The sequence below is a fragment of the Cnephaeus nilssonii genome (genome assembly GCF_951640355.1).
Source record: "Cnephaeus nilssonii genome assembly, chromosome: 13".
NCBI classification, from domain to species: Eukaryota; Metazoa; Chordata; class Mammalia; order Chiroptera; family Vespertilionidae; genus Cnephaeus; species Cnephaeus nilssonii.
Window position 1 is genome coordinate 55572214 of NC_137084.1, and position 27868 is coordinate 55600081.

Genomic DNA, 27868 nt, shown 5'->3' on the forward strand with positions numbered 1-27868 from the left:
GTGAACTCTAATTAAGGATAATAGTAATAACTAGCATTATTGTATGGTTACTAACCATCAGAAACATAATTTACATAAATGATCATGAAGGTACAATTATTATCCCCATTTTAAAGTGAGAAAAATGAGACTTGGTGAGGATAAGTAATTTGTTGAAATTGAACAAATTAATTAACTTTGGAGGTTGGGATTCATATCTAAGCTTTTTTAATCCAGAGCTCATAGTTATTTAGGAGCACTAAATATTCTCAACTAATAGTCTGTACTAGCTGTCCTCCAGGTTTACATACCAGGAGTTGTCCCATCCAACTCAAGGGAACAGATAACAGATATGTATGTGTCTATGCCAGTCTCTGGACAACATGCTAGGAATGCAACACGAACTAGATGATCTCTACTCTAAGTAGACTACAATCTATTGGATAATAAAAGCCCTCTGAAACAAAAAGAGAAAAAGGAAGGAAGGAAGGAAGGAAGGAAGGAAGGAAGGAAGGAAGGAAGGAAGGAAGGAAGGAAGGAAACGATTATTGGTCTTTTTTAGACCAATCAGCTAGAATCAGTTTTGCTCTGATTCTTAATTTTCTAATGAATATTTGCAAGATTATTAAACACTCAAAAGGTTGTCATATGGATGAAATGAATTAACATGTGTAAAGCATCCAGCACAGTATCTTAGTACTACCTGGCACTTCAGTTTTCCCTCCCTTTCTCCAGCCTTTTAAAAATTATGAAAGACAATATGATATGGGTAGTAAAATCATTGTTGCAGACCAGAGCTTATAACAAAAAGTTACAGGTATTTCAGCTGATTAACAAAATCCTACTGGTTGTCACTCTGTCCACTAGTAGTTGCTAAAGACAGCTAATGAAAATTGGGTTTATATTTTCTGAACCAAAAAATCCCAGAAGTATATGACCAGACAAAGGTCTTTTATTCTGTCTGAAGAATTTATTTTCAGAGTCTTACAAAGTTAAATAAATTAAAACAAAGGTAGGTGTGTATTCAATAAGCCAACTCCTCTTAGAAGAAAATGCTGAAACTGGCATGTGTCTAAAAGCATACAGGTCAGCACACCTCTGAGAACACTTTACACTGAACTTGGAGCTCCAGGTTTTGTGATGATGAGTTTGAACTCAAGTTACCACACTCTCTTGTAGGTCTGCTATGTTCATATTGGCACTTGCACTGCGGATTGTAAGGGAAAAATGATCCATAAACCACAAGCACTTAGTGGAAATGGATGAAGGTCAATGGTTCCCATCCTGGTGTGGAAGCCTGTGTGCTCGGAGCATTTGTCAGACCCTAAAACATTTCTGATGGGGGTTATACCACAGAAGCAGTTTTAATGGTATAATACTCTTCATAAGACACACAACTCACAGGTAAACGTTCCATTTCCCCAAATGAGTTTTACGTTTCTTTTTTCTTTTTTTTTTTTTGGTTTCTGATGCCAAGGAGTGATTTCCTTTGATACCATTCAGGGTGGCCGTGACCTTTCAGGGATCCGGGGGGAAGAAAACCCTCTGTGATCAATTAGGGCTCAGAAGGCCTCTAGGCTTAGGAAGGATGTCTTATGATCCCTTTCAGGGAACTATTCAGATGAAGGGCAAAGTCATGGGTTATTCAATAATCTACTTGTCCAGAAGTTTTCATAGCAGAAGAAGGCCACCCTCCAAAAGAAAGAGTTTACATTTCAAATATGTGGCAAAAGGTAATTTTCAAGACTGTGCATAAAAGCAATACACATAGGTTTAACACATTCATAGGAATTCCAAAAAGAAAATGTGTTTATGTTTGAGTTTGTGATTTTGTGTGTGTGTGTGTGTGTGTGTGTGTGTGTGTGTGTGTGTGTGAGTGTGTGTGATGAGAAACAAGGAATAAAAAAGTGTGTTTCTAGAAAGAAAAGACCTTTGTTTATTAAGGTCACTGGGCCAACAGACTTGGAACATTTGTATTTTTGACATTCCAGCAAGAGGTCACATTCAGACCAGGGCATTTCGGGCACACATTTTATCCTGCCTATCCTGTCAGCTGACAGCCCTCTCTGCTGTTTCTTATTAAAAGAATGAGAACCATGTGATTTCTAGTGAGTGACATATGGGCAAAGTAGAGACCTGATGAATTTATCATAGGTAATTTACTGCTAAAAAAATAAAAAAGACCACAGTTCAAAAATCACCTTTGTCCGGCAAGTGTGGCCTGATAGTTGAGCATCACCCCATGCACCAAGAGGTGACGGGTTCAATTCCCGGCCAGGGCCCAGGCCCAGGTTGCAGGTTCGGTCCCCAGTGTGCGGCACGCAGGAGGCAGCCAATTGACGATTCTCTCTCATCATTGATGTTTTTATCTCTCTCTCCCTCTCCCTTGCTCTTTGAAATCAATAAAAATATTTTAAAATAATAGATAAATGAATGAATGAATAAATAAATAAAAAGACAAAAACAGGTTTCACACAGTTGCCATGCAGCAGAAGAAATCACCTGATGGGTGTATAGCCAAAGGAAATGAAACCACTACCTTGAAGATATATCTGCACATCCATCAAAAGATGAATGGATAAAGAAGGTGGAGGGTGTACACACACACACACACACACACACACACACACACACACACACCAGAATAGAGAGCATTATGCTAGGAAAATAAGTCAGACAGAGAAAGAAAAATGCTGTATAATCTCTTATATGGGGAACCGAAAAAAACCAAACTCATAGAAACAGAGACTAGAGTGGTGTTTGCCGGGTGCTGAGGGTGGGGAAATAAGGAGATGTTGGTCAAATGGTACAAGCTTCCAGTTATAAGATGAATAAGTTCTGGGGATCTAATGTACAGCATGATGACTATAGTTAACAATACTGTATTATAAACTTGAAAACTGGTAAAAGGGTAAATCTTAAATGCTCTCACCACACATACCAAAAATTGGTAAGTATGTGAGGTAATTTCACAACATATAAGTATATCAAATCATCACATTGTAGACCCTAAATTTACACAATGTTATATGTCAATTATATCTCAATAAAGCTGGGGAAAAAAGGGAAATCATCGCCTAGCTGGTATGATTCAGTGGCTGAGCATCCACCTAGGAACCAAGAGGTCCCAGTTGGAGTCCCAGTTGGGGCACAGGCATGGGTTGCGGGCTCGCTGGGAGCATGCAGGAGGCAGTCAATAGATGATGTTTCTCTCAATGTTACTAGCTCTCCCTTCCTCTCTCTCTCTCTCTCTCTCTCTCTCTCTCTCTCTCTCTCTCTCTCTCAAAACAATAAAAACATATTTTTCAAAAAGGACATCATCTGAGGTATTTATAGAATACCCATTCCTGAGCCACCCTCTTACTATGTTGACTTTGTGTAGGGTCCAGAAATACCTGTTTTTTTGAAGTACTCCCTGAGGGAAGTCTTAAAACTCTATTTCTACCAGAATCTACTTTCAAAATACAAATATCATCATTGTGTTCTGCTATTATAGCTCTTCAATGGCTCTCTCATGCTTCAAAAACAGACACCTTTTTTGACACTAAACATGAGGAATCTTTGGCTCCAACCGCCTTTCCAAACTCTTCTCCTGCCACTTCCTTCAAAGTGCTCCAAGGCCAAACCACACTGGACTATTGCTTCCGAAAACACATCCTGCATCACTTCCCTGGATGTCTTCTTGTGTTTGTTCTGCATCTCTGTTCCCAAAGCCTAAATCCCGTCCCCATCTCTCCTCTCACTCTGTTCAATTGTGCCCTGAAATGCCACACATTTCTGCAACCTTCCCTGTCCTGTCTGCTGGAACCAGTGTCCCCCTTTTTCAGACCTCCACAGCATTTTCTTTACCTGATACCATTCACATTTATCATGCTCTGTATTCATGCTACTATCTCCAACATCGTTAAAACCTGGAGAGCAGGTTGATCAGTTTTAATGTTGTAAATCCAAGGCTAGTTCTTCACTATCAAGATACTAAGATAGAGATTAACAGAAATTAAGATTCCTTCTTCTTCTCGCATACATTTTTCATGTATTCATCAATTAGTGCTGCATATGAATGCACTTACTCTACATTCCACATGAATTTCCGGTAAGTAATCAATAGATGGAGAAAATGAACATTGTTCTTACAGGGTTGGTGCATATCTGTTGCAACAAGTTTCAGACCAGAATGTCATGTTTTCACAATCATTATCATCTTAAGAAATAATTCCTTGGAACCAATTAACCCTATTATAAAGAATATATATTTTGGGGGTCATGACACAATCAATAAAACTGAAAGTGCCACAGAGATGGTCTTTATTTCCAGGGAGCAATAGTATGAAAAGCAGGAACATAAAAACAAAAGTAAATATGGACTTTGCACAAGGATCTGGGAGGGGAAACAAACTACCCAATTGATAGAATTGTCAAATGGTCACAATGTATAATGGCTTCAACTGGTTTTGAAGGCTCAGGGAACCCCGCAGACAAGAATCAGAGTCAGCTGACATCCTGGTGAGCAAGGTTTTCTCATTTTTAAGAGCCTGTCTGACTCTCTGGCAATGGTTCTGAAACTCTTTCATCTTCTTTCTTCACTTCTTGGCTCCACCAATCCATTGACAGAAAAATGTCAATCAATCGCAATTTATCCAAGAACCTTAGGTTATATCCTGAAATGAACCTGGTGTGATCTTTGCCTACAACATTACTCACCACTCCCTAGCCAGAACCAAGTTTCTGCAGCCCCCATGACAAACACTGCCTCTGTATAGAGGAAGAGTTCAATTCAGCCTCCCTGCTAAGTGAAGAAATAACCTGTAATTCTTGACCCCTCTCCGTGGATAGTGGCAGGTTTAACAAGTCTCTAAGAGTCATTCTCTGTCACGTCTCTTGCATTTATCACTTTCTTTCCACTCCCACTAAAATCACTTCAGTTAGGATTGTCTCATCTCATTCCTGCACTTAACAACAAATTTTGATTGCTTATTATTTTCCAAGTACTGTTCTAGCAACTAGAAAAAAACAATTGAAAATCTTTGCCCTTATGAAGCTTACATCCTAGTGAAAAGATAACAGTAAACAAAAAACGAAGTAAGATACATTTATACTCCATTCGCTGGTGAAAAGTACCATGGAGAGGAATTAAGCAGGAAAGGAGAAAGGTGGGAGGGCAATGTTAAGCTGCATGGATAATAATGACTCACTGAGAAGTATCATCTGAGTAAAAACCAAAAAGAGGTAAAGAAGCCAGCCATAAGGATATTTAGGAGAAGAGGGTTTTAGTCAGAGGGAACAGCAAGACAAAGATGCAGAGGCACAGATGTTCTGGCAAGTGTTTGGAGAACAGGAAGGAGACTGTCGGCTGGTGTGCCATGAGGCAGATTACAGGGACCAGATTGCAGACAGTGAGGGACCTTGTGCAGATGTAGCCTTTTATTCTGGATGAGAGAGGGAGGCACTGAAGGATTGTGAGCAGATGAGAAACATGAACTAATAGAAGAACGTGGTTAAGGATGCTACTGCACTGAGGCAGCGGTAGCCAACCTTTCGGACCTCACAGACCACCAATGGTTCCCGGACCACCGGTTGGCGAGCGCTGCACTGAGGAATGATTTACTGGGGTCAAGGCTGGAAGTGGGGAGATGATAATCCACTTCCATTGTGATTATCCATTCCAACCGCTTGAAGGGGAGGGCAGTTAGGGGTGACCAGGCTTGAAAGGGAGGGCAGTTGGGGGCAATCAGGCCTGCAGGGGAGGGCAGTTAGGGGTCAATGGAAGGTGGTAGTGGTGAAGGTGGTAAAGATGGGTTGTTTCTAGATATATTTGGAAATAGAGATGACAAATGGGATGAAGACTGTAATAGGATTCAAGCATGATTCCCAGACTGTTGGCCTGAATCATTGAAAGTATGGAGTTGTCATTCACTGACGTGTGGAGGTGAAGGTTTTGCAGAAGTCCTTTGGGATTCTGACATGTTGATATGAGATGTCTATTGGCAGGTATGTTGAATAGGCAGTTGTATATTCCAGGCTGAAGTTCCAGGAGTGGTCAGGGCTGAAATTTAACTTGTACTTTAATTTCTATACACCTCTGCCTCTTTCACCTTTCAAAGCCCTGTTTTCACCCTATCATTTCCCTAATTAAACACTTTCAGGGAAGCACTCCTGCCTCCAGCCGATGCCAAAAATCAAAGGCTGAGCTGCTAACACATATAACCCACACAAGATTTAAAGCAATTCGGACTATTTCCCAAGAGTTATAAATTGGGAGACCTCTAATAAAACAGATACTGCAACATCTTGAAAACTTTACATTCAGAAATGCAGGGTCTACATCATATGACTAATCTTTGGGTATTCGTTCATTTGATCTGGTCAGTAAGGAAAAAAAATGTGCTGAGATGCTATTCCTTTTTTGCCTTGTTATGTACCATAAAAACACTGCCTTAAATTTGTGTATGTATATCAACTTTAGAAAAGTAAGTCTAACAAAAAGTATTTCGAATTCAATGAAATGTATATTATGTATGTGGATTAATTTTTCTTATTGTAAGGCTATTATAAAGGGTTGCCTAGAATCCCATGTTTGTTTCTGTGCATCAAAACACTCCTTAACACACTTGGCCTTGTTCCAGTATATCCATCCAGCTGTACGAAGAACTTTGTGGAGGAACAAAATGGGAGCCAGGATTTGGGGGAAGCTTTGCTCCCATTTCCTAGGAAAATAGAGAGCAGTAGCTTGGGTGGGTCCAGTATTGAGAACAGAAGCTTTTGAAAAGAAAACAAGTAAGCACTTTCCAAGTAGAGAAATGGTTCCTTTATTTTACCCTCTGGACTCCAAAGGAATTTTCAAGGTTACACACTTTGATCTACAAGGTCAAAGATACTCAGACTAAGATCAGGATACTGCCCAAAACTATGCTTTGCTAGGCTCTGTTAAGTTCTGCTTCCTGATTTCATGCCCACTCATTCCATGGCATGCCTATGCCCATCAGAACATACCCTGTCCCTATTCTCTACCTAAATTCTACCTCTTCTTCAAGGTTGTACCAAACCCTACATTCTGGCAGCCTGTCCTGACTTCTTGGCCCCACACTCAACTCTTTCCTCATCTGTACACACACGGCTCTGCCATGGATCACCTGCTCGCCCTGCCCTGCACTGCTTCTGATGTGCTGTAAGCCTCTGCCGCCTATGTCTCCAGTCCCACTGCAGACTCCTTGAGCCCACAATGCATTACTCAATCAGTGTCTCCTTAAGTCCCCACAGCACACACACTCTGAGAGGCTCTTAGTCTACGCTCATGAAGGACTTGTGCAATAGAATGGAACTGGTAATACAAGTACTCTTTACAGAATGAAGCAATAATTTTTAATATTGATTTTTTTTGAGGGGGGGGGGGGAAGAAGGAACCCCAGCAGGGAAAGAAGTGAACTGAATAAAGCAAGATCTCTGATCCAACTCATTTACTTTCTATGCCTTACTTGCTCCTTCTTAAGATCCACTCTGAAAAAAAATCTGTCCCCAATTCAGAACCACCCAAGCTCCTTATGCAATTTTTTTAGTTCCCCCATGAACAATGGTTCTCATTTCATCTTACTATTGGCTACCATCCCTCATAGGCACATCTTACCTCTATTCAACATTGATTTTTAGAGTGGAAGGGAGGGAGATGTGAGAGAGACACATCGACTGATTGCCTCCTGCACATTCCCCGGCCAGGGCCAGGGATCAAGCCTGAAACCTAGTACGTGACCTTGACCTTCAGTCCGTAGGCCAACGCTCTATACACTGAGCCAAACTGGCTAGGGAGCAAATGGGATTTATAAATAGACAAGTCTCAGTTTATATCCCAGCACTGTCACTGTGACTTTTAAAAGTTTTATGCATTTTTTGCTTGTTTATGTGTTTTCTAATCTAGTCTGTCTAAGCCCAGTTCTCTTGTCTCTATGACAAGTTCCTTGTGCATAATAAATGAAATAATACATAAAAATGCATAGCACCATGCCTGACACTCAATTCATGGTGTGGCTATTACTGCCATTACTGTATAAGAACAATCCTCCCAACAAGTAATTTAAATTAATTTGTTCTAAATTTCACCTTACACATTAGATCGAAATTTTTTTTAATCCCTGACACTGTAGATAATTCCTTTGCCACCATTAAACTGGGGAGCTAATGTAAACATTTTCAGAAAGTGAAGCTGAGCTTCTACATGACACAAGAAGCTAAGTCTTTCACCCCTCATCATGAGAGAGCAGATTTAGACAAGACTGAGGGAGAAGAAAGGTTAAATAATGTATCGGGATAACACAGACTGCACAAAGAAGAGACAGAGCAGAAAGTAATCATTCTGATTTCCCTCAGACATTTGAAACGATTGACTACCCTCTTCTTCTTCTTCTTCTTTTTTTTAAGCCTCACTGGATATGTTTGTATTGATTTTTAGAGAAAGAGGAAGGGGGAGAAAAAAACATTGAACAACCAGGGATTGAACCCAAAACCCAGGTATGGACCCTGACTGAGAATCAAACCCGCAACCTTTTGGTGTATGGGACAATGTTCCAACTAAGCCACCCAGCCAGGACTGTTCTCTTCTTCAACTGTTTTCCTTTTGCTTTCAAAATCTGCCCTTGCTTGGTCTCCTCCTACATGGTGTTTTCTCTTTTTCTTTGCTGACTCCACAGTCATTCATTAAATTATATAATGAGGTCTGCTAAAAGGGAAAGATATTTAGAGAAGTACAAAATAATGTAATATGTTGATTGCTAAAGGGAGAAGGGCTAGAAGGGAATTTAAGAAGTTGCATATGTCTCAAGGGAGGAAGAAGTTACCACTGGAATGAGAAAATTAGGGAAGTGTCTGAAAGTGCCCTTTCAGAATTGTCTTAAATATCCGGTAGGATTTAAATATATGGAAATAAAGGGAGGGCTTATATGTGAACCAGCAAGAAGAGCAGGAGCAAAGCACAGAGACAATACCATGGGGTGTGAATAAGGAATAGCAAGGAGTTCAAATGGCCAGATGTTAAGCCTCCTGATGGAGGGTGGGAGGAAATGATATTAGGAATGTCCTGTGTAGCTAGACTGTGGATGCCTCTGGGTGCCCTCAATGCCATACCATCATCCTCTCTTCTTCACTGCATGAACTCCTCCTTCTTCACTGCATGAACTCCTACAGGGCAGGGTGCCTACCAAATTCAATTATTTGTGTGCCCCAGTACTTAAAACACCAAAATGTCTGGCGTTAAAAAATAGTTTTTAATTATTCAAATCTCATCATTAATAAATCACAGGAGCCTACATACTGGTTCCCATCCTACCATTAACTCTCTCTCTATGAGCCTGAGAAACTAATGTGACTCCTGCCCTTTCAAATCATAGCTTCCTAGGCTGTAAAATGAAGGATTTGGTTTGATGGACCCTCAAGATTTTAACTCTGTGAAAATGATCTTTCATGAAGTCATTCCTTCATCAACTGTCTCCAAAAATCAAGTTTTGTCATTTTTACCTCCAAATGAATCACATTTCACTTCAAATCATGAAGACTTTGTCAAATGAGGAAGCACAGTTTTTAAGAATGGGTCTTTAGCCCAGCTAGTGGGGCTCAGTGGTTGAGCATCCACCTATGAACCAGGAGGTCATGGTTCAATTCCTGGTCAGAACACATGCCTGGGTTGTGGGCTTGATCCCCAGTAGGGGGCATGCAGGAAGCAGCCCACCAATGATTCTCTCTCATCATTGATGTTTCTCTCTCTCTCTCCTCTCTTCCTCTGTGGATTACAGACTGATGGGTGGGGAAGCTTGAGAAAGGGATGGCTATTAGGCAGCTGTTACAGTAGTTCAGGTGGGTTGTGAAGAAGACATGACTACTGAAAGGAGGAACAAGAATTATTTTTCAAGGTAGAAAAGACAGAACTTGACAGTTGGAAATGAAAGGGAGTGAGGAAAGGGGGAAGTTAAAACCTGAGTTATTTTCAAAGAGCAATTTATTTTTTTAATGTCACTCTATTGTTGAAAGTATTAGAGATGTCCCCTTCGTGTGTTTTTTCCCATTGACCCCCCTCCACTCGGCACCCACCCCTACCACACCTTCACCACATTATTGTCTGTGTTAAAAAGTAATGTATGATCATAAAATCGTTTAACCAAATTCTTAAACAGCTGAAAGAAATTAGCGGAACTTAATAATTTGGAACCCCAGGTTAGAGTCACTACATGACCCTGTCAAGTTGAGGAAGACTACTTGAGTACACTCACGTGAAGATGAGAATCCTCTCTTGACACAATAAACCTAATTTCCAACCCAGGAGCACTGGGGCCACCATATTCCTCTGAGAATGTCCATCTCAGAGTCAAACAGAGTGAAAGAAATAAAAAGCGTTCTCCATGGTTAGAAAGCTTTGCAGGATTCTCCAAAGCTAATCATCAGAAAAGGGGGGGCGGGAAGGGCTCTAAGCCTACCATAGGACAACTAGCCTCAAAAAATGCTTTCAGGCTAGTGATGACTCTACTGTCAACCCCAGTAATTGCTTAATACCAAACCGTGTTTATTGAGCAACTACTATGGACCAGGCATCATGTTCTACTTACACTTGGCCCAGTTTCCTCACCAATAAAACTGGAAATAGTAAGACCTAGTTTCCAGCATAATTGTGGCGTTAAAACTGCGAAGATTGCTATGGCAAATTGATAAATGCAAGGAGTTATCTCTCTTAACCTTTAGTTTAGCATACACCTTCTTTCCTAATTTGCTGTTTCCATCTCACCACCTCCCTCCTCACACGTTGTAACCTGTAGCGATGCCAGATTACCCACAGTCCTCACTGTGTCTCCTCACTTCCACACCATACCTCGGGTAAGCCCCATTTTTTGCTTTCTTTTTAACACCTGATACTTCCCGTTCAGAGCACTCATCAAAAACAGTGATTAAGTAATCATCTCCGTGATTATCTTATAACTAGAGGCCCGATGCATGAAATTCATGCAAGAGTAGGCCTTCCTTCTCCGGCTGCTGGCAACGGCTTCCCTCTGGCACCCAGGAACCCGGCTTCCCTCACAGCCCTGGCTTCGTCCAGAAGGATGTCTGGTCTAATTAGCATATTATGCTTTTATTATATAGGATATCTTTATGCCCCATCAGACACAGATTCCATAAAAGCAAAGACTTATCCATTTCACCCCCTCCCCACCCCCCACCCCCAGTAAATTCCTCTGCTTTTCAAGTAAAATGAAAACGTTTTCTCAGGCAAGACCTTATACCTCTCAAATCCTCAAGTTTTAAAACTACTATTTTAGTAAAATGCAATAAAACAAAACAAAAAATATTTCAGTGCCACTTTGCCTGTCCTGAGGTTAACTGTGTTTCTGACAACACGGCCACAGTGAGACAGATCCTGGGTTTCCATTGATCGTGGCCTGGCCTCAAGGACTCCGGTCACCTCTTACTTGCTAGCACCCCACACACTCCTCCCTCAATAGCTCCATGACTTAGAATCTGTGCTCCTTCTAGTCACCAGCCCTCCCAGCACCTCATCCCCACCACTCTAATTCTTCTCATCATGATGTATATAATCTATAGGCAATGCATAGCCACCACAGTGATGTCCTGGGAAGATACACTTAACCTTGGTACATATAAGAACGGGAGGAAAAGGATGCTAGCAGGAGCCAGGTGGTATGACAGCAGAACAGTTAAGTAATTGCTAGTGCTGTCCCCGGGCCAGGGCAGTGAGTGACGGAAGAGGCATAATCACTATCTGCTTTGGAGACTGATGGTGTGTGCAGGTCAAAGAAGAAGGAGAAAAGATGGCAGAGGTTTCAAGTCTAGTTGAGTGGGAGAAAAAAAGTATAGTTAGCACAAACTAGAAAGTCCAGAGTGTGTGAAAAAATGTCTAGTTTAGACTTACAAATAGCACCCTTTACTATTTATCCTTACGAGGGGGTGATTGTGGATATTGTCTATTTGTATTCCTTTGTTGTTGCATCCTTTTGTACTTTCCAATTTTGCTACATTGAGCATATATTACTTTATTAATCGAACTCAAATCCTGTTTTTTAATGCAACCTTGCTATTGACATATTGATCTTGCAAGATAAATGAGATATCATAAAAAAGAGATGCCTGACAGCAAGACAGAACTGTATGTCTGGAGCTTATGAGAAGGCCAGGTCAGATGCACAGTTCTGGAGCCGTCAGCACAGTGTTTAAAGCCATGAGGATGCATGAGATCCCCAAGAGCAGGAGACAGAATTAAACAGGGCCAGAGAATAAACTTCTGTCTCAAGCTGTCCAGCCTGAAGCCAGGCACAGGGAGTAACCGGTGCTAGGTACAAGCACAGAAAATATCAGACTAGCTAGAGCTCCGTCCTGCCTGCTCAGGTTTAATCTCAGAGACTTGGCTGGGTGTGGTGTGGCCAGAACCCTCTCTGTGCCACCAGAGTATTTTGGAGTTACCTATACCGATACCTTTCACTCACAATTACAGTGCCTTGCTTTGTGCCATCATGGCCACTAAAACTGTGAACTTTCTGAAGCCAGGAATCAAGTCTTGTTCAATTCTTTATTCTACTTTGTTTTCCCCTCACCCAGCACAGTGCTTAACACATAACCAGGCATTTAATATACAAATCTGCTGAAGAAAACAACCACACACATGAGAGTTGCTCCTCTCCATCCCCTCCTTCCCTCAAAGGACTTCGCTTTCCTTGGTCAGCCTGCTATGCGCTCTCCTGCCTGAACTAGTTCTCTAAGTTCTAGCTGAGGCGACAAGTTCCACGTGCCCAATGCTCACGTGTTCTAATGACTCTCCTGCAAGAAGCCCTGTGGTGTTTTCACACACATCCCTCCCCCTACTTCGAAAGTTCACCCTTTTGCTCAGTGTACATATTATCCACCTGTAAGCACAGAGCATGTTAGTCTACACGGTAATTAGAAAATCTACAGATAGCCAGGCAGTAAACTGCCCAGCAGAGAGCAGCCCCAATTAAATATGCTAGTGTTTGTGTGTGTGTGTGTGTGTGTGTGTGTGTGTGTGTGTGTGTATGTGTGTGTGTTTGTTTGACATAGTGGTTCCAACTGTAGCTCTTTCTACATTTCGAGGTTATATTGATATTTCAGATCCTTCTTCTAAAACTCCTTGGAGAATCACAGTATTTTGAAATAGTTACTGAAAAGATGGTCAAGCCCAAACCCACATGGAAGCACATTACAACATCTAAAACAACACACCACTCTGACCCACAGAATCCCAGAGCCTCCGGTGTGGGGAGTCCGTGTCCCGAGGCTCCCAGCTCTAGGTCCAGGCTGCCTCCCTCATTCACTCTGCCTGGTGGACAGGTAATGTCCTCCAAAGCTTCTCATCACTCGGCCTGGGCTGGGAAAGTTAGTACAGAGGTGCCCCGCAGAAAAAGATTTTTCTTATAAGTTGGATCTTGTTTTAAATATGTAAAGGCCTTGATTATTGAGCCTTGGTGAAATGTTTACATAGTGAAGAATTGTGCTCTAAATAATCTACCCACTTAATTCATTTTCCACAACACTGGTTAAATCTACAATTGGGTTTTCTGCTGTTCCTGTTCTTCTCGACACTTGCTAGCTCTTGTGACCTTGGGTAAGTCCTTTGCTTTTCTGACTCTTGATCTTCTCTAATACAAAACAGATTTAACACCACCTGCTCTGCCTACACCCTCAGGGATGCTGGGAAGAACAAGCTGGAAAATGTATGTGAAAGCGGTTTGTAATAATAATTACAATAAGAGTAATAGCTAATATTTATTCAGCATTTATTTTGTGTCAGGCACAGCTTCACATGAATTAATTCATTTCATTCCTTTAACAAATCTAAGATGCAGATTTTGCTATTGTCCCCAGTTAACAGACAGGAAACCAAGACATAGAAGCCAAGTAACTTGCACGAGTTACTTGGAATAAGGAGTTGGAATAAGTGACCACACACTACCTGAACATAGTGGAATATATTAAAACCGATACAGATGGCCAGAGATAGTACAAATATGATATCACAGAAAAATCAAACAATTGCCATTTTATAGATGTGGCAACTCCGGTCCTGCCATATTCCGTGGCTTGCCTAATGTCAAGTATTATATACTTAGAATATCTATAATTTAGAACATGTATAAGTATTCCTTTTTTAAGTTGTGGGAAGTAGAGCAAAGCAGTTAGGAGCCTGGGTGCTGGATTCAATGCCAAGTTTTTAATTCCAGCATGACCATTTAAAGAGCTATTTTACTGGGAAGTTAAAAATTAAACATGTGTGGACAACTGTAAGAACAAATGCTTAAGAAATGTTAGCTGTTCCTCTGCCCCAATCCCTACAGCTAGGCCCCAAAGCATGCCAAGAGCTCTAGAGAAAACTGTACGGTTCTCTTTGAAAGTGCTAATAGCATTAAGATTTGGAGAAGAGGAGGAAAGAAAGAGTTCAAGTGTGAACTTTTTGTTTACTGTTTTTCTGATAAATCTCTAAAAAGAATAAAACCTGAAATTAAGAATCAAATCTTCATAAATACATTTTCATTCCATTTCCTCCCACTGTCTTCACAGGGGTACTGAATAATATCCAGAAGCCCATTAGAAATAGGAGGCAAAAGGAAAGCTAACCCATCTACCGAAGAAGCAAGGCCTTAAGAGGGGAAGAGAGCATAACCCCTGTGGCCCACCTGTACACCAGGCACTCACAGGCCTATGGCCATAAACAGCGGGGCTTGATTCCAAGACAGACAGAACTGGGTCAACTCCAGCTCTCCACTTATTAGCTGTGTAGCCTTGGGCACAGTGACTCAATTTTTCTCTCCAGCAAGAGCTTCTGAACCCACAGCTGGCCCAGCCGCTCCTCTAGGGTGGAATCACTGGGAGTCTCCTGTGGGGTTTGTGGGATTTATCCCATTGGTTTCAAGGCCAAGTTCACACGCCCTGAAAGGTAGTTCCTGGAGCCTTTCAGGATCAGACTGGCCAGTCTAAGTGGAGGCCACAAGGGAGATACTGTGGGAATGTGTTGGACAAATAGGACCCCACTTGGCATTGAACCAAATGAATATCAAGTGTGTAACTGAGCCAAGATTCCCTCTATAGCAGGTTGACTTGACACCCCATCAGGACAGGACAGGTCTCCCTCTCATCCACACCCACAACCCTCTCTAAGCAAGGCCTACTACCTGTTCTTTCCAGGAGCACACCAGAGTTGAGGCCAAAGGAGAAAGAGAAGCATTGCTATGTTTGAAGAGCGAGGCTGTGATTTGAAGGTACTGTAAAGTATATTTAGCTAACTGGATTCTGGGTGGGCAGCTGAGGCTGGATTGCATGAATTCATTCCTCACAGGGCTACCTATGCAGCCTAAAACATGTTAGTACTATGCTCCAGACATCCTTTCCCACAATGCCCCAATTTCCCCCAACCAGCTTTGCCTGCCGCCCAACTTCTGACTCAGCCTACAGGGCCTTAGGGGTGGAGGCTGCTAAGAACAGGTTCCTGCAGAACCTCAGCTTTGGGACAAGAAGCTTGCCTACTGAGATGCTGCATGCACACCACCGTATCTGTAGCAGTGACTTTCCAAGGCTTCTCAGAGTTCTTATCTACCCCAGCTTCTGTGACTATAGTCTCTACACAACCTTAGTCCAGAACCAAGGCTTGGGGAGGCATTTCTAAGCTTAGGAGTTGAACTGCTCATGATAATATGTTGTAATATGGGCAAAGCTGAACATGGTGCTGGGTATTTTGAAACAGATTATATGGACTATAATACAGGAACATAATTTATTATAATTTAGTCAGCACATTTATATCATGTGTTTCTTGCCTAGCATTCATGTACATGTTTAAAAAAATGCCCAGCCAGTATGGCTCAGTGATTGAGCATTGACCTATGAACCAGGAGGTCATGGTTCCATTCCTGGTCATGTCCAGGGTTGTGGGCTCGATCCCCAGTAGGGGGCGTGCAGGAGGCAGCTGATCAATGATTCTCATCATTGATGTTCCTATCTCTCCTTCTCCCTTTCTCTTTGAAATCAATAAAAATAAAAAGGCAGCTACTGTAACAATAATCCTTGTAGTTCTCCTAGATAGAAGGTACTATCTATCATCTTTAGCTAGCATTCGTTAGTTGCTCACCTCCCATTTGTTGGGAGAAAATATTTCGCCTATTTAAGATAAGGAAACAGACCAGTAGGTTAGAGAACTCGCCTAAAATCACCCACAACATATGGGATAAAACAGGGATTCAGACAGAGGCAGCTTGACTCTGGAATTTAGGCTCTTAATCACCGTGACCTTCTTTCTTCCCTGTCAGGGGAGGACACTGAGACCCATGGGCATTCTATAACATGCTGGGGTCACATCCTTACTTACACTAAGTCATTACGGCTACAGTTTCTTTCAAACAGGAAGCTAATTCTAAATCTGAACCCTGGAGACTTCCAACTCATCCAAAAGAGTTTCAGACACTAAAATGCAACAACGAAGTGCTCAGACGCATAGTGGATTTTCTGGATGAAAAGCCCGATCAGATAGCGGCTGATGACATCTTCCGGTCTCTGATAACCCCTGTGCCACGAAAGCTGCTGAAGATGACTCTAAATGCACGCATCTGTCTCCATGCCAAGAGTGTTTCATAAGAATTTATCATAAGACCTGGCAGCTGATGATTAAAGAGGCACTGGAGTCCCCAGAATCAGAAATGCCCTTTCAAAAATGTTCCACATTTGTTCTTGCTTCCAAGCCATGATAAAGTGTTTCCAGTCGAATGCACCAGCTAAAATGAACCTATTTTCTGAAAGAGAAGCAGCTAGTTGGGTCCAGCACCTCAAGAGGTTCTTGGTGCCACAGACCATAAAACAGTCAGAGGTGAAGTGGGATTGAAGAGATTCACCCCGGAATCCCAGAGGACCTTAAAACTTCTGAGCACCATATGTGGGATCTAAGTAACAAAATAAACTGATGAACGGAGTGGATCCAGAGACATGGAAGCATGGAACAGAGTGCAGTATCTCAGAGAAGTTGGGGGAGGGTGGGTGGGTGGGTGGGTGGAAGGGAGGTAATCAACCAGGGAACTTGTATGCATATATGCATGGCCTATGGACACAGATGAGGCCATGCATATATGGGGTGGTAAGGGCCTGGGGAGGGGGACGGGCTGGAGGAGGTCAATGGAGGAGAAAGGGGGACATCTGTAATACTTTCAACAATAAAGAATTATTTAATAAATAAATAAATAAATAAATTATTTTTAAAAAAAAACTTCTGAGCAGGAATATTCCTGAGCTGTCTGTCATTGTCCAACCCCTTTCCACTGAGCAGGGATGCACTGAGCTGCAGGGACTTGTCTGAAGTTACTGAGTGGCAGAGCCAGGACGGGTAATGAGGGGCTGGCTGTACAGGGCCAGGCTGCAAACAGCCTCAGTCCGGGCACTCACTCTTGGAGTACACACTTTGCATCTTCACTCTCCCCTGTGCCTAACTCCTGGTACAAACGCTTGGAATCAAATCCTGATTTCAAACACTATAAAGAAACTTCTCATTTTCTAGGTTTCTCAATGAAAATTTTAGGACCAAATCAAGAAATCGTATGGTTAATGTCATAAACCCTTGGACAAAAGTGCCCCTAAAATATATACACAATCTCCTTTGGATAGATGACAGAGAGAGAGAGATGGCATGTAGGTGCAGGGGAGAGAAATAATACTTGAACTCTGTTAAGTCTTCGGCTTACTCAAAGCAGACAACCTCAGACTCGCTTGACTGAGGGGAGAAGAAAGTTGGAATATAGTGAGCGGCTGAGGACAGGAATTGGTAAGCCCCTCTAGCCAGGAACTCCCTGGGTTCCCGCTGTGAACCCGTCTAGGGGCTGCCCCTCGGTTGGCCTGCGCCAGGAAGGCGGGCAGGACACTCAGGGTCGCGTCCCCAGCACGACTGCGGGAGCCCAGAGCCCGGAAAATGAGCTGGAGGCCGAGAACTGACTGCAACCCCAGAGAGTCTCCCTCTGCGTCCCGGAGAGGCCCGCGCAGGGCTGAAGGCTCCCAGGAAAGGGCGTGGGAGGTGGTTACAGCAGCCGCTCCACGCGCCAGAGAACGCGCTGCAAAGTTTCAGCGAGAGCGAGAAACTTTTTTGTTTTCTTTGCAACCAAGTTTCCAACCCACCAGGAAAAGTCTCTTTCGGCGCAGCGCCCCCCGGAGTCTCCGCCTGGCTCTCCCCCTTGGCCGCCACCCTTCTGCTGGGGGCTGGGAACAGGCTGCGGGGCGCCGCCGCCCGGGACCTCCTTCCCGGGTTCTCACCTGCGATGTCCCAGAGCTGCAGGCGCACCACTGTGTCCGGGTCCCAGTGAAGCACCTTGAGCGCGAAGTCCACGCCGATGGTGGCCCGGTAGTGCGAGGAGAAGTTCTGGTGCACGTAGCGCTTAATGATGCTGGTCTTGCCCACGCCCAGGTCGCCGATTACCAGCAGCTTGTACAGGTGCTCCTTGTTGGCCGCCTGCATCCTGGCTGCCCGCCCGTGTAGTGCCGAGCCTGCCGGGCCGGGAGCGCAGCGGGGCCTGGGCGGGAGAGAGACGCGTGGAGCGCCAGTGCGAGCGCAGGGAGGGGAGGCGGCGGGGAGGGGGCGGGGGCGGGGGCGGAACTCCTCCCCGGCCTCCTGGAGAAACGCCCAGACCAACTCAGGGGTTAATCCTCCTTTCTACTCCGCGCTGTGCCGCCTTAGGAGTGCATGCAGGAGCGGCTCTGGGACTGGAAAGTTGGGGGTTCCGTGTTAATGCCTCTTGCAGGGGTAATGCATACAGCGCTGCACAGTTTCCAAAGAGTTTTTCGCGCCTGTGCTCCTGGCCATAAAGCGGTGAGGGGTGGATTTTATTTTCCATGTATGCGAGCCAGAAAACTGGGTGTCAAAAACGTTATGTGAATGGCAGGAGATGATAGTGACAAGCCTGGCTGAGGACTGGTGCCACCCTCCCACATTGTAGAGAGAACCTGAAAGAAGGGACAGTGGATTATACACTTTCAAGAGGCGGGATTTGTGCAGGTCCTGCATGCCCTGGCTTTTGAGGCAGTGACCTTGGGCAAGTCATTTGAGCTGCCCCAGCCTCCTTCTGTAGGAAGATGGTAATGGTGAAGCAAATCTAACAGCCGCCTTGGATTGTGAACACGAAGCGATTTCACACCTATTCGACTGTCTATAGTCCAACCCAGAGTACAACTGGGCTGAAACACTGAGGCTGGACACTTCAGATTTGAGTTTCATTGATAGACTGTTTCACTGAGTTTCATTAAACAACTGGTCAGATTATTTTGAGTGTTAATAGCAGGCATTTACTCAGCACTTACTATGTGCCAGTTTTTATACATATGTCACTTAATCATCCCAGCAGCCTTCAAAATAGAAACCATTATTTTACAAATGAGGAAACCAAGGCCTTTTAAGTAATGTTCCCGGGGAAAAGAGGTAGTGAGGAAAAAGCCAAATTCTTTTGGTGTCAAACAGTTTTGGGGTTTTTGTTTAGTTTTACTTTCATTCATTCTTTTAAACCAATCTATATTTGTGCTTGGGATGATACAGAAAAAATACAGATTCCAAGTCTCAAAATCTTCACCTTCTGTGGGTGGAGACAGACAAGACAGACAAAAATAAATAAGTGCAATTTTTAATATATTAGTTGGTGATAAAGTAGGGAAGGGGATAAGGAGAGTTGGGGTGGGGTTGGCCTTTTCGACAGGGAGGCCAGGGAAGGTCTCACTGAGAAGGTGACAGTTCAGTAAAAACCTGAAATTGGTGAGGAAGTGGCACGGGGATCGAGGGGATGAGCATGCTCTACCAAAATGAGTCACTTGGTGCCCGAACGTTCTGGGGAAATGAGCAATGCCCACATTATCTCATTTCACCTTTCCAGTTGTCTTAGGAAGTGGAGTCTTTTGTTCAGTCTATAGATGAAGAAGCCAAGACAGGGAGCAGCTTTCCAAGGCCCCAAAGTGCTGGAACTGGGATTTCAATCCAGGCCTGTGTGAAACCAAGAACGGGAGGTTTGCAACACCCTTGCCTTCTGACTTCCTCTGACATTTAGCCTCCGAAAGCTGAGGGCTGCCCTAGGTGCCTGGCCTGCACGAATCACATCAGCTCTTTGAGCCTCAGTTTCCATATCAACAAAATGAGGCTGATATCTGCCTTAGCGAGTTGTTGAGAAGACTGGAGAAAGTGTAATGCAATGTGGAGCCTATGGTAGGTGCTGAATCACTGGTAGCTATTCATATCAAATGAGGGACACGCTTTTTACGCCATGTTCTCTGACATATGCACTGTGGACAGGCACTATATCGCATCATCTGTCTTCTCAGAGGGTAGCTCGGAAGCTTGGTTCATAATGGACACTCAGTGAAGGTGTACAGAGTTGCAGTGGTTTGTGTTTATTGATACTGAGATAGGTAGTCATCACGCCTTGGTTTCCACCCACACAGGGACACACCAGGCAGATGATATCTAACAAGTGAGCCAAGTATTCTTCCTACCTGCTGACGTATTGGCCAACACGGTAGCTTTGCTTTGCAGGGAGGGGGATTCACAAACCTGAGGTGCTTTAGCCATTCTCAGAGCCTACAAAATTAGGGATGATGACAAAATAAGACTCTTGCCAGATCCAAAATCCCAGTTCTATAGATCTGAAAGGCAAGTCTGGTCTGGGCAAGGAGGGAATGGTGATAGAAACAAGGAGGGGGTGAAAGTTTGAGACATAACGTGAGCCAGCCCTCAAATGTTATGCCTGACGCAACCTTTTCACAGGCCGCAGCCTGTTTTCCCAGCGGCCTCGGCTGAGTCATCCTCAGGCTCACCTGATCTCTTCTGATCAGGAGAATGTTGGAGCATCAGATGTTTAGATTTATTATGTGGGACAGGCAGGCCAAGATTCGGGTTTTCTGGGACCTGAAGTTTATAAAATTAGGGGGAAGGAGACTCTTTCAGCAAAAGAATACAAGATTGCACTGGCCAGGTAGCTCAGTTGGTTAGAGCACTGTTCCCATATGCCAAGTTTTTGGGTTCGATCACCGGTCAGGGCACATACAAGAATCAGCCAATGAATATGCATAAATAAGTGAGACAACTAATCTCTCTCTCTCTCTCTCTCTCTCTCTCTCTCTCTCTCTCTCTCTCTCTCTCTCTCATCAATACATTTTTTAAAAGAATACAAAAATGAAGAAATGGTCCCTAAAGTTTCAGCTCGCTGCTTCCCTGGGGACAGGAGATCCCGTCAGGGGCAGCAGGGGCGCCCCTGGTGAGCAAGCTCCCTGGCCAGCAGGAAGTCTGTGCAGTTTGTTTCCAGAGTCATGCATTTAGGTCTCATGACAATTCTTCACAGTGGGAAGAAATGACTCTCCGTTTGTACTTTTAAAATCTTTTAGACGTCCGTGGCTTGGTGAGCACCCAGGTTAGCCGTTCAGTGAAATCTTGGTAAAGGTCACTCAAGATCTCTGAACCTGAAAGTCCTCAGGTCAAATGAGGGAACTGGGTCACAAGATCTCTGGGGAGTATTTTCAACTAGGATGTCAGAATTCTGGCTCTTCTAGACACCCTCTGGAAGGAGAGACACCCCACTCATTCTAATCACCCCCCTCCATGGCACCATTACCCACGAGGTGAAACTTTCTGTCCTGAGCTCCACCTGCCCCCCTGGGGAGACTTGGGAGAAAGGCTGCGAAAGGACCATTTTGAAGCAAACATCGTACCATCGTTCTCTTCTGGTCCCATGGATCTGTTCTCTCCTCAGCTGGTGCACCTTTTCCCCAGGAGAAGGGCTCTCCAAGCACATCCCCCCCCCGCCCCCCCCCAGAGGGCAAACCTCTCTGTGCTCTATTGCCTTGCTTTGACCTTCTTTCCTTCTCTCAGAATTGGGCTGCAGATAGGAAGCCGCGCAGCTGGGGACAGAGTAGAAACTAGATTCAGGCCGGAGCTGTTGAGACGAAAGGACCTTAGCAAACAGGTAGATCATCTTTCCTCCTTCCTCCCTCTACCCCCACAGGACAAGGCACCCAAGAAGCCACCTGTCCCAGCCTGTGAAGCCGTCTGCTTCAGACTCTTCAGGCGGATGCCTGGCTCTACCCTGACAAGCCGCCCTCCCTCCTCCCTTAGTGAGTGGCTGGGGTCCGGCCATGTGGCTCCTCCTCCCAGCAGCCACACTGCTGTTACCACAGGAACTCTCAGAGCATCTCTGATGATGTTTTGACAATCTTTCTGCCCCCAAATTGATACACCACAGCACACCCTCTCCTGAAGAAGAGGCATGCAGAAGACTCGAGTCTGCAAAAGGTGTGTAACACCACGAAGTGCTCAGACTTCAAGCGTGGAATGGCATTCCAGAAGGAACAGTCAGATCTCTCTACGTCTTCATTCCTCACTGTCCAATGTAGGTACATATTCTTGCATGTACTGATGACTGGGAATTGCTTTGTAAACATAAACATGAAACCCTCATGTTTCCATCCCAGGGCTGCTGTATCAGATGAGTCCCTATGACTTTACCTCACTTGCTTTCACCAATAAGAGCACCATAGGGAGAACGTCATTAGCTTATGTGGCTCTTAATTATTGCTCTGAAGACATACTTCAATGGCTATAAGACAGGGCGCCAAAGAGTCTGTTGTAGGAAACTAAGGTCATTTTTCTTAGATCAAGGCAAAGATTATATCTTCAAAGAGATGGGCTTTGCTCTGAAAAGGGCCTGTAAGGAATGACCACAACATTTATCAGGCAAACAGGGACTCTTGAGAGTGAAAGGGGGCTCTATTAATAATTACACCAAACCACAGGAACAAGCCAGCGCTTCTACAGGATGTTTATTCCTGAAGCAGACAGACCTCTCCAATGAGACCTACAACTAAGTGTGGCATGTGAAAAATCTCCTAAATCACCTATTTAATAAATAGGTCTGCCAAGTTCAGGCTGCGGCTCACTTCTCTGTTGCCTTCAAAGAGTTCTCCTTTTATCTAGCAGGCTTGTCTGAAGCCTGTGCTAACTTGCAATGGGAGTTCCATGCAGTATTAATTCAGAACTGCAGCAGGCGTCTGGAGGTAGGCAACAATTTTTAGATTGTTTGGAGTGAGGCCAAGGTAGCTTCTGTAAGGGAAGTGCTTGAGATGAACACATTTCAGGCCACAAAACTTGTGACGTTGGATTTTTTTCCCCCCAGAAAGAGAAACTATAATAGGATATTTACTGATTATCATGCTGCTGAGTTTCTAAACCCACTGTTAGTCTGGACCAAAAGAATTAGATTATGCCCTAAACCTTTTGCGGCAGTTTTATTACCAATTAAAATTATGTGCCATAGCTGCACACATTAGACTTGAATTAAATCGACATGGCTGAGTTAGGACTCATTTTCCTCCTAACCCACCCGCAGGGATGAGTACAAATGAGCTAGCTACCAAACGGTCAAAAGACAAGCGTTTGAGAAGAGCATTGAAGCAAAATGATTCTATATGAACTCAGAGTTTCAACTTCCTTGTATTGGGTGCCTACAATGGGCCACGCCCTTTATCTTGGTTAATTTATTTAACCCTCATAACCACCCTGTTAGTAGGTACCCTTATTTTTATAAGGAGGAAAATGAGGCTCAAAAAATTTAAATAATTTGCCCGAAGTGACAGAACAAACACTATAATTCTAATTCCTAACTGCATGCTTTGCCCTCTATACCACACTCCTTTAGCATGTAAAATCCAAGTCCAGAGTGATTTCTGTGATACTATTGCATATTCAGGCTATAAAGAAAAAGGGTTGATTCTGATTCTATTTTACAAAGTCCTAAGTATGTAAGGAAACATCCAATAAAAGAGGAAAACAAAAATCTATGATTCAAAGGTAAAAGGGGTATGTACCACACTCACTCAACGACTCAGGCAAAAAGGCAACAAAGGAAAAGCAGCCTGCACTTCTTCTGTGGGAGTGACCTCGCTCATATACGCAGAGAGCATAAACCAAGGGGCCCACCTCTGCTGCTCTCCGAGAAGGCAACAGCTGAATAATACTGAGGCGCTCCTGTGAATGAGCCCCTCGTCCATGACAGGTGGGGACACAGGGACTGGTCTAGCTTAGAGGATAACTTAAGAAAATTACTGACAGACCATTCAGGGCACCAATCAAGATACATTTATGTGCAAAGCACTCTGACAGAATTTTTTTTCAGGAGTAGGGTCAGGAGTGGGGTCTCAGATTTAAGTACAAGAATGTGTAAGAGATGAGCCCCTACCATCAAAATGTTTGCATTCTGGTTAGAGAGTCAGTCAGCATGTACATGCATGGCCCTCCCCCGCCCCCTGTACTTCCTAAGAGATCCCTTCACTGCTCCCTTCCCTTCTCAGCCCACTGCTAACTGTGCCAGTCTCCGTCCCGGGGACTCTGGCTTTCCCTGCTTGAGCTCATCCACTCCTGCGGCAGCAGAGCAAGCCGGGCCAGAGAGGAAACTCGGGAAATCAGGCCGACTTATTTGATTTCACATTGGAGTTTCACCGCTAAACTGTTATAAGACCTTAGTAAAGTAATTTAACTTCTGTAAGCCTGTCTACTCATGTGTAAAATGAGGATAATAATTTCTACCTCTTAAAGTTGTCAGGAAGCCTAAATGACGTAATGCAGTGAAGTGCTTATTAGCATCGTGTTGGGCCCAGGATGTGCACTGAAAAGAAAATGTTAAACTATTAAATGTCTGCTGAATATTTTTATATCTGAATTAAAACCCCAACCTTACTCCTGAGTTCCATACCCTTGTTCCAACTGCCTTTTGGGCATGTCTGCCAGGCTTTTTGGCAGACATTTCAAGTGCAAAGTGTGCAAAACCGAACTCATTATCTACCCTAACAGACTTGTTCCTTTTCCTGCATTCCTGGTTTTAGTCAGGGGTTGCACCCTCACTAAAGTCTACCAGGCGTAAGAACAAGGTCACACGTGACTCCTCCCTCTTTAGCACCCACACATCCCATCAGCCCAAGTCCTCCGGTCCCATCTCAGATACATTCCTGAGTGTGCTTCCTCTACTCCATGAAAGTACTACTAGACCACAGAGGTGAATATCTACTCAAAAGTATTGTAGGCAAAGGACTTGTAAGCATTATAAGAAAGTCAGAAATCATAAATGGAAAAACATTTTAAAATGTATGTATATAGCCCTGACTGGTTTGGCTCAGTGGATAGAGCGTCAGCCTGCAGACTGAAGGGTCCCGGGTTCGATTCCAGTCAAGGGCATGTACCTTGGTTTCAGGCACATCCCGAGTAGGGGGTGTGCAGGAGGCAGCTGATTGATGTTTCTCTCTCATCGATGTTTCTAGCGCTCTATCCATCTCCCTTCCTCTCTGTAAAAAAAATCAATAAAATATATTTTTAAAAAAATGTATATATATAAATCATCAGAAGCCAAACAAATGGTAAATGTAAACTGGGGGAAAATTTGCCACATTTAAGACAGGCCACATAAAGGAAATATACTTTACATATAGAAAGGTTTTATAAATTATTTTAAAACATCCAAATAGATAGAGGCATAGGCATATGAGTAAACAACTGACCACACAGAAAAATAAAAATGCTAATAATAGCCCTAGCCGGTTTGGTTCAATGGATAGAGCATCAGCCTGTGAACTGAAAGGTCCCAGGTTCGATTCTGGTCAAGGGCACATGCCCGGGTTGTGAGCTCAATCCCTAGTGGGGGACTTGCAGGAGGCAGCTGATCCATGATTCTCTCATCATGGATGTTTCTATCTCTCTCTCCCTCTTCCTTCCTCTCTGAAATCAATAAAAATTAATTTAAAAATTTTAAAAATGTTAATAATAATGTGAAAAAAATATTTTTTCATTAGTAATAGAAGTAGGAAAATTGTTTTAATACTAAAAATACCCAATATTGACAAAGATTCGAAGAAATAGACAAACATAGGACCCTGGTGAGACTATAATTTAAGAAAAAGCTATGGGAGGGAAAAAGCTGCATGAAAAACTCTTAAAAATGCATGTGCCTTTGACCTAACAATTCTACTTGTAGAAACTTATGATAATAAAACCATTAGAGAGAGAGGTTTGTACACATTTAACTTCAGGAACATATATAACAGTGTTGCTTATCATTGTAAAAAAGGGGAACTTCTTAAATATGTTAAATATAATAATGCTATAAATATGTAATGGCACATTATACAACCTTTGTAACTAATGTTAAAGAAAAATATTGAATGACCTGGAAAGATGTTCAAAATTCTGTTTTACAATATTTAAAAACTGAAAAAAATCACAAATATTATAACACCCAGTTTGGCATAGTTATCCTATATAGTAAAAGCCTAATATGCTAAGTGTCCGGTTGTCCAGTCCGGTCGTCTGGCCGTTCAACCAATCAAAGCATAATATGCTAATGATATGCTAAGGCCACTCAACTGCTCGCTATGACGTGCACTTACCACCAGGGGGCAGACAGTCGACCAGTTGCTATGACATGTACTGACCATCAGGGAGCAGATGCTCCGACTAGTAGGTTAGCTTGCTGCTGGGGTCCGGCCGATCGGGACTGAGCGAGACAGGCAGGACACACCCTGGAGCCCTCCCATGGTCCCTCTCCTGCTGGCCAACCTCCCAAGTTTCTCCCCGGCTCTGAACGTGCATTGGTGGGGTCCCAAGGCTTGGCCTGCACCCTCTCGCAATCTGCGACCCCTAGGGGGATGTCGGAGAGCCAGCTTCAACCCAATGGTGGAACAGCCGGTCACTATGATGTGCACTGACCACCAGGGGCAGACACGCAACACAGGAGCTGCCCCCTGGTGGTCAGTGCACTCCCACAGGGGGAGCGCTGCTCAGCCAGAAGCCGGGCTCATGGCTGGCAAGTGCAGCAGTGTAGGCAGGCTGTGGTAGCCTCTCCCGCCTCTGTGGCAGTGCTAAGGATGTCCGAGTGCACAAATTTCGTGGGCCTCCAGTGTGTGTGTATGTGTGTGTGTGTATATATATATATATATATATATATATATATATATATATAATTATATAATGTTATATATAATTTTCACTTTATATATGTACAGTATATGTATCTATTTGTATATAGATATGTACACCCACACAAAGGTATAGAAAATTATATACCAACTAGAGGCCTGTGCCCTCTCGCAGTCCGGGAGCCCTCGGGGGACATCCAACTGCTGCGGAGGCGGGAGAGGCTCCCGCCACTGCACTCACCAGCCTTGAGCCCAGTTTCTGGCTGAGCAGCACTCCCCCTGTGGGAGCACACTGACCACCAGGGGGCAGCTTCTGAGTTGAGCATCTGCCCCCTGGTGGTCAGTACACGTCATAGCAATTGTTCGTGCCACCGTTCAGTCAATTTGCATATTAGCCTTCTATTATATAGGACTAGAGGCCTGGTGCACAAAATTCATGCACGGGGGGGGGGTGTGCCTCAGCCCAGCCTGCAACCACCCCAAGCTGGGACCCCTCGAGGGATGTCCGGCTGCCTGTTTAGGGATGTCCGACTGCCGGTAGGATCGGGCCTAAACAGGTAGTCGGACATCCCTCTCACAATCCAGGACTGCTGGCTCACAACTGCTCACCTGCCTGCCTTCCTGATTGCCGCTAACCGCTTCTGCCTGCCAGCCTGATCACCCCCTAACCACTCCCCTGCCAGCCTGATTGATGCCAAACTGCTCCCTTGACAGTCTGTTTACCCCTAACTGCCCTCCCCTGTAGGCCTGGTCACCCCTAACTGCCCTCCCCTGCAGGCCTGGTCCCTCCCAACTGCCCTCCCTTGCTGGCCTGATCACCCACAACTGCCCTCCCTTGCAGGCCTGATCCCTCCCAACTGCCCTCCCCTACTGGCCATCTTGTGGTAGCCATCTTGTGTCCACAAGGGGGCAGCCATCTTGTGTGTTGGAGTGA

At 44.1% G+C, this 27868-nt stretch overlaps 1 protein-coding gene across 1 annotated transcript in view; it reads right to left on the minus strand.

Moving 5' to 3' along the window:
- Nucleotides 1–18519, minus strand: part of RAB38 (RAB38, member RAS oncogene family) — a 48782-nt gene extending 30263 nt beyond the window's left edge. Inside the window, exon 1 of the mRNA XM_079789002.1 lies at nucleotides 18259–18519. Coding sequence (XP_079645128.1) covers nucleotides 18259–18460 — 202 coding nt within the window. The 5' untranslated portion in view covers nucleotides 18461–18519. The remainder of the gene's footprint in view (nucleotides 1–18258) is intronic.
- Nucleotides 18520–27868: the final 9349 nt, after the last annotated feature.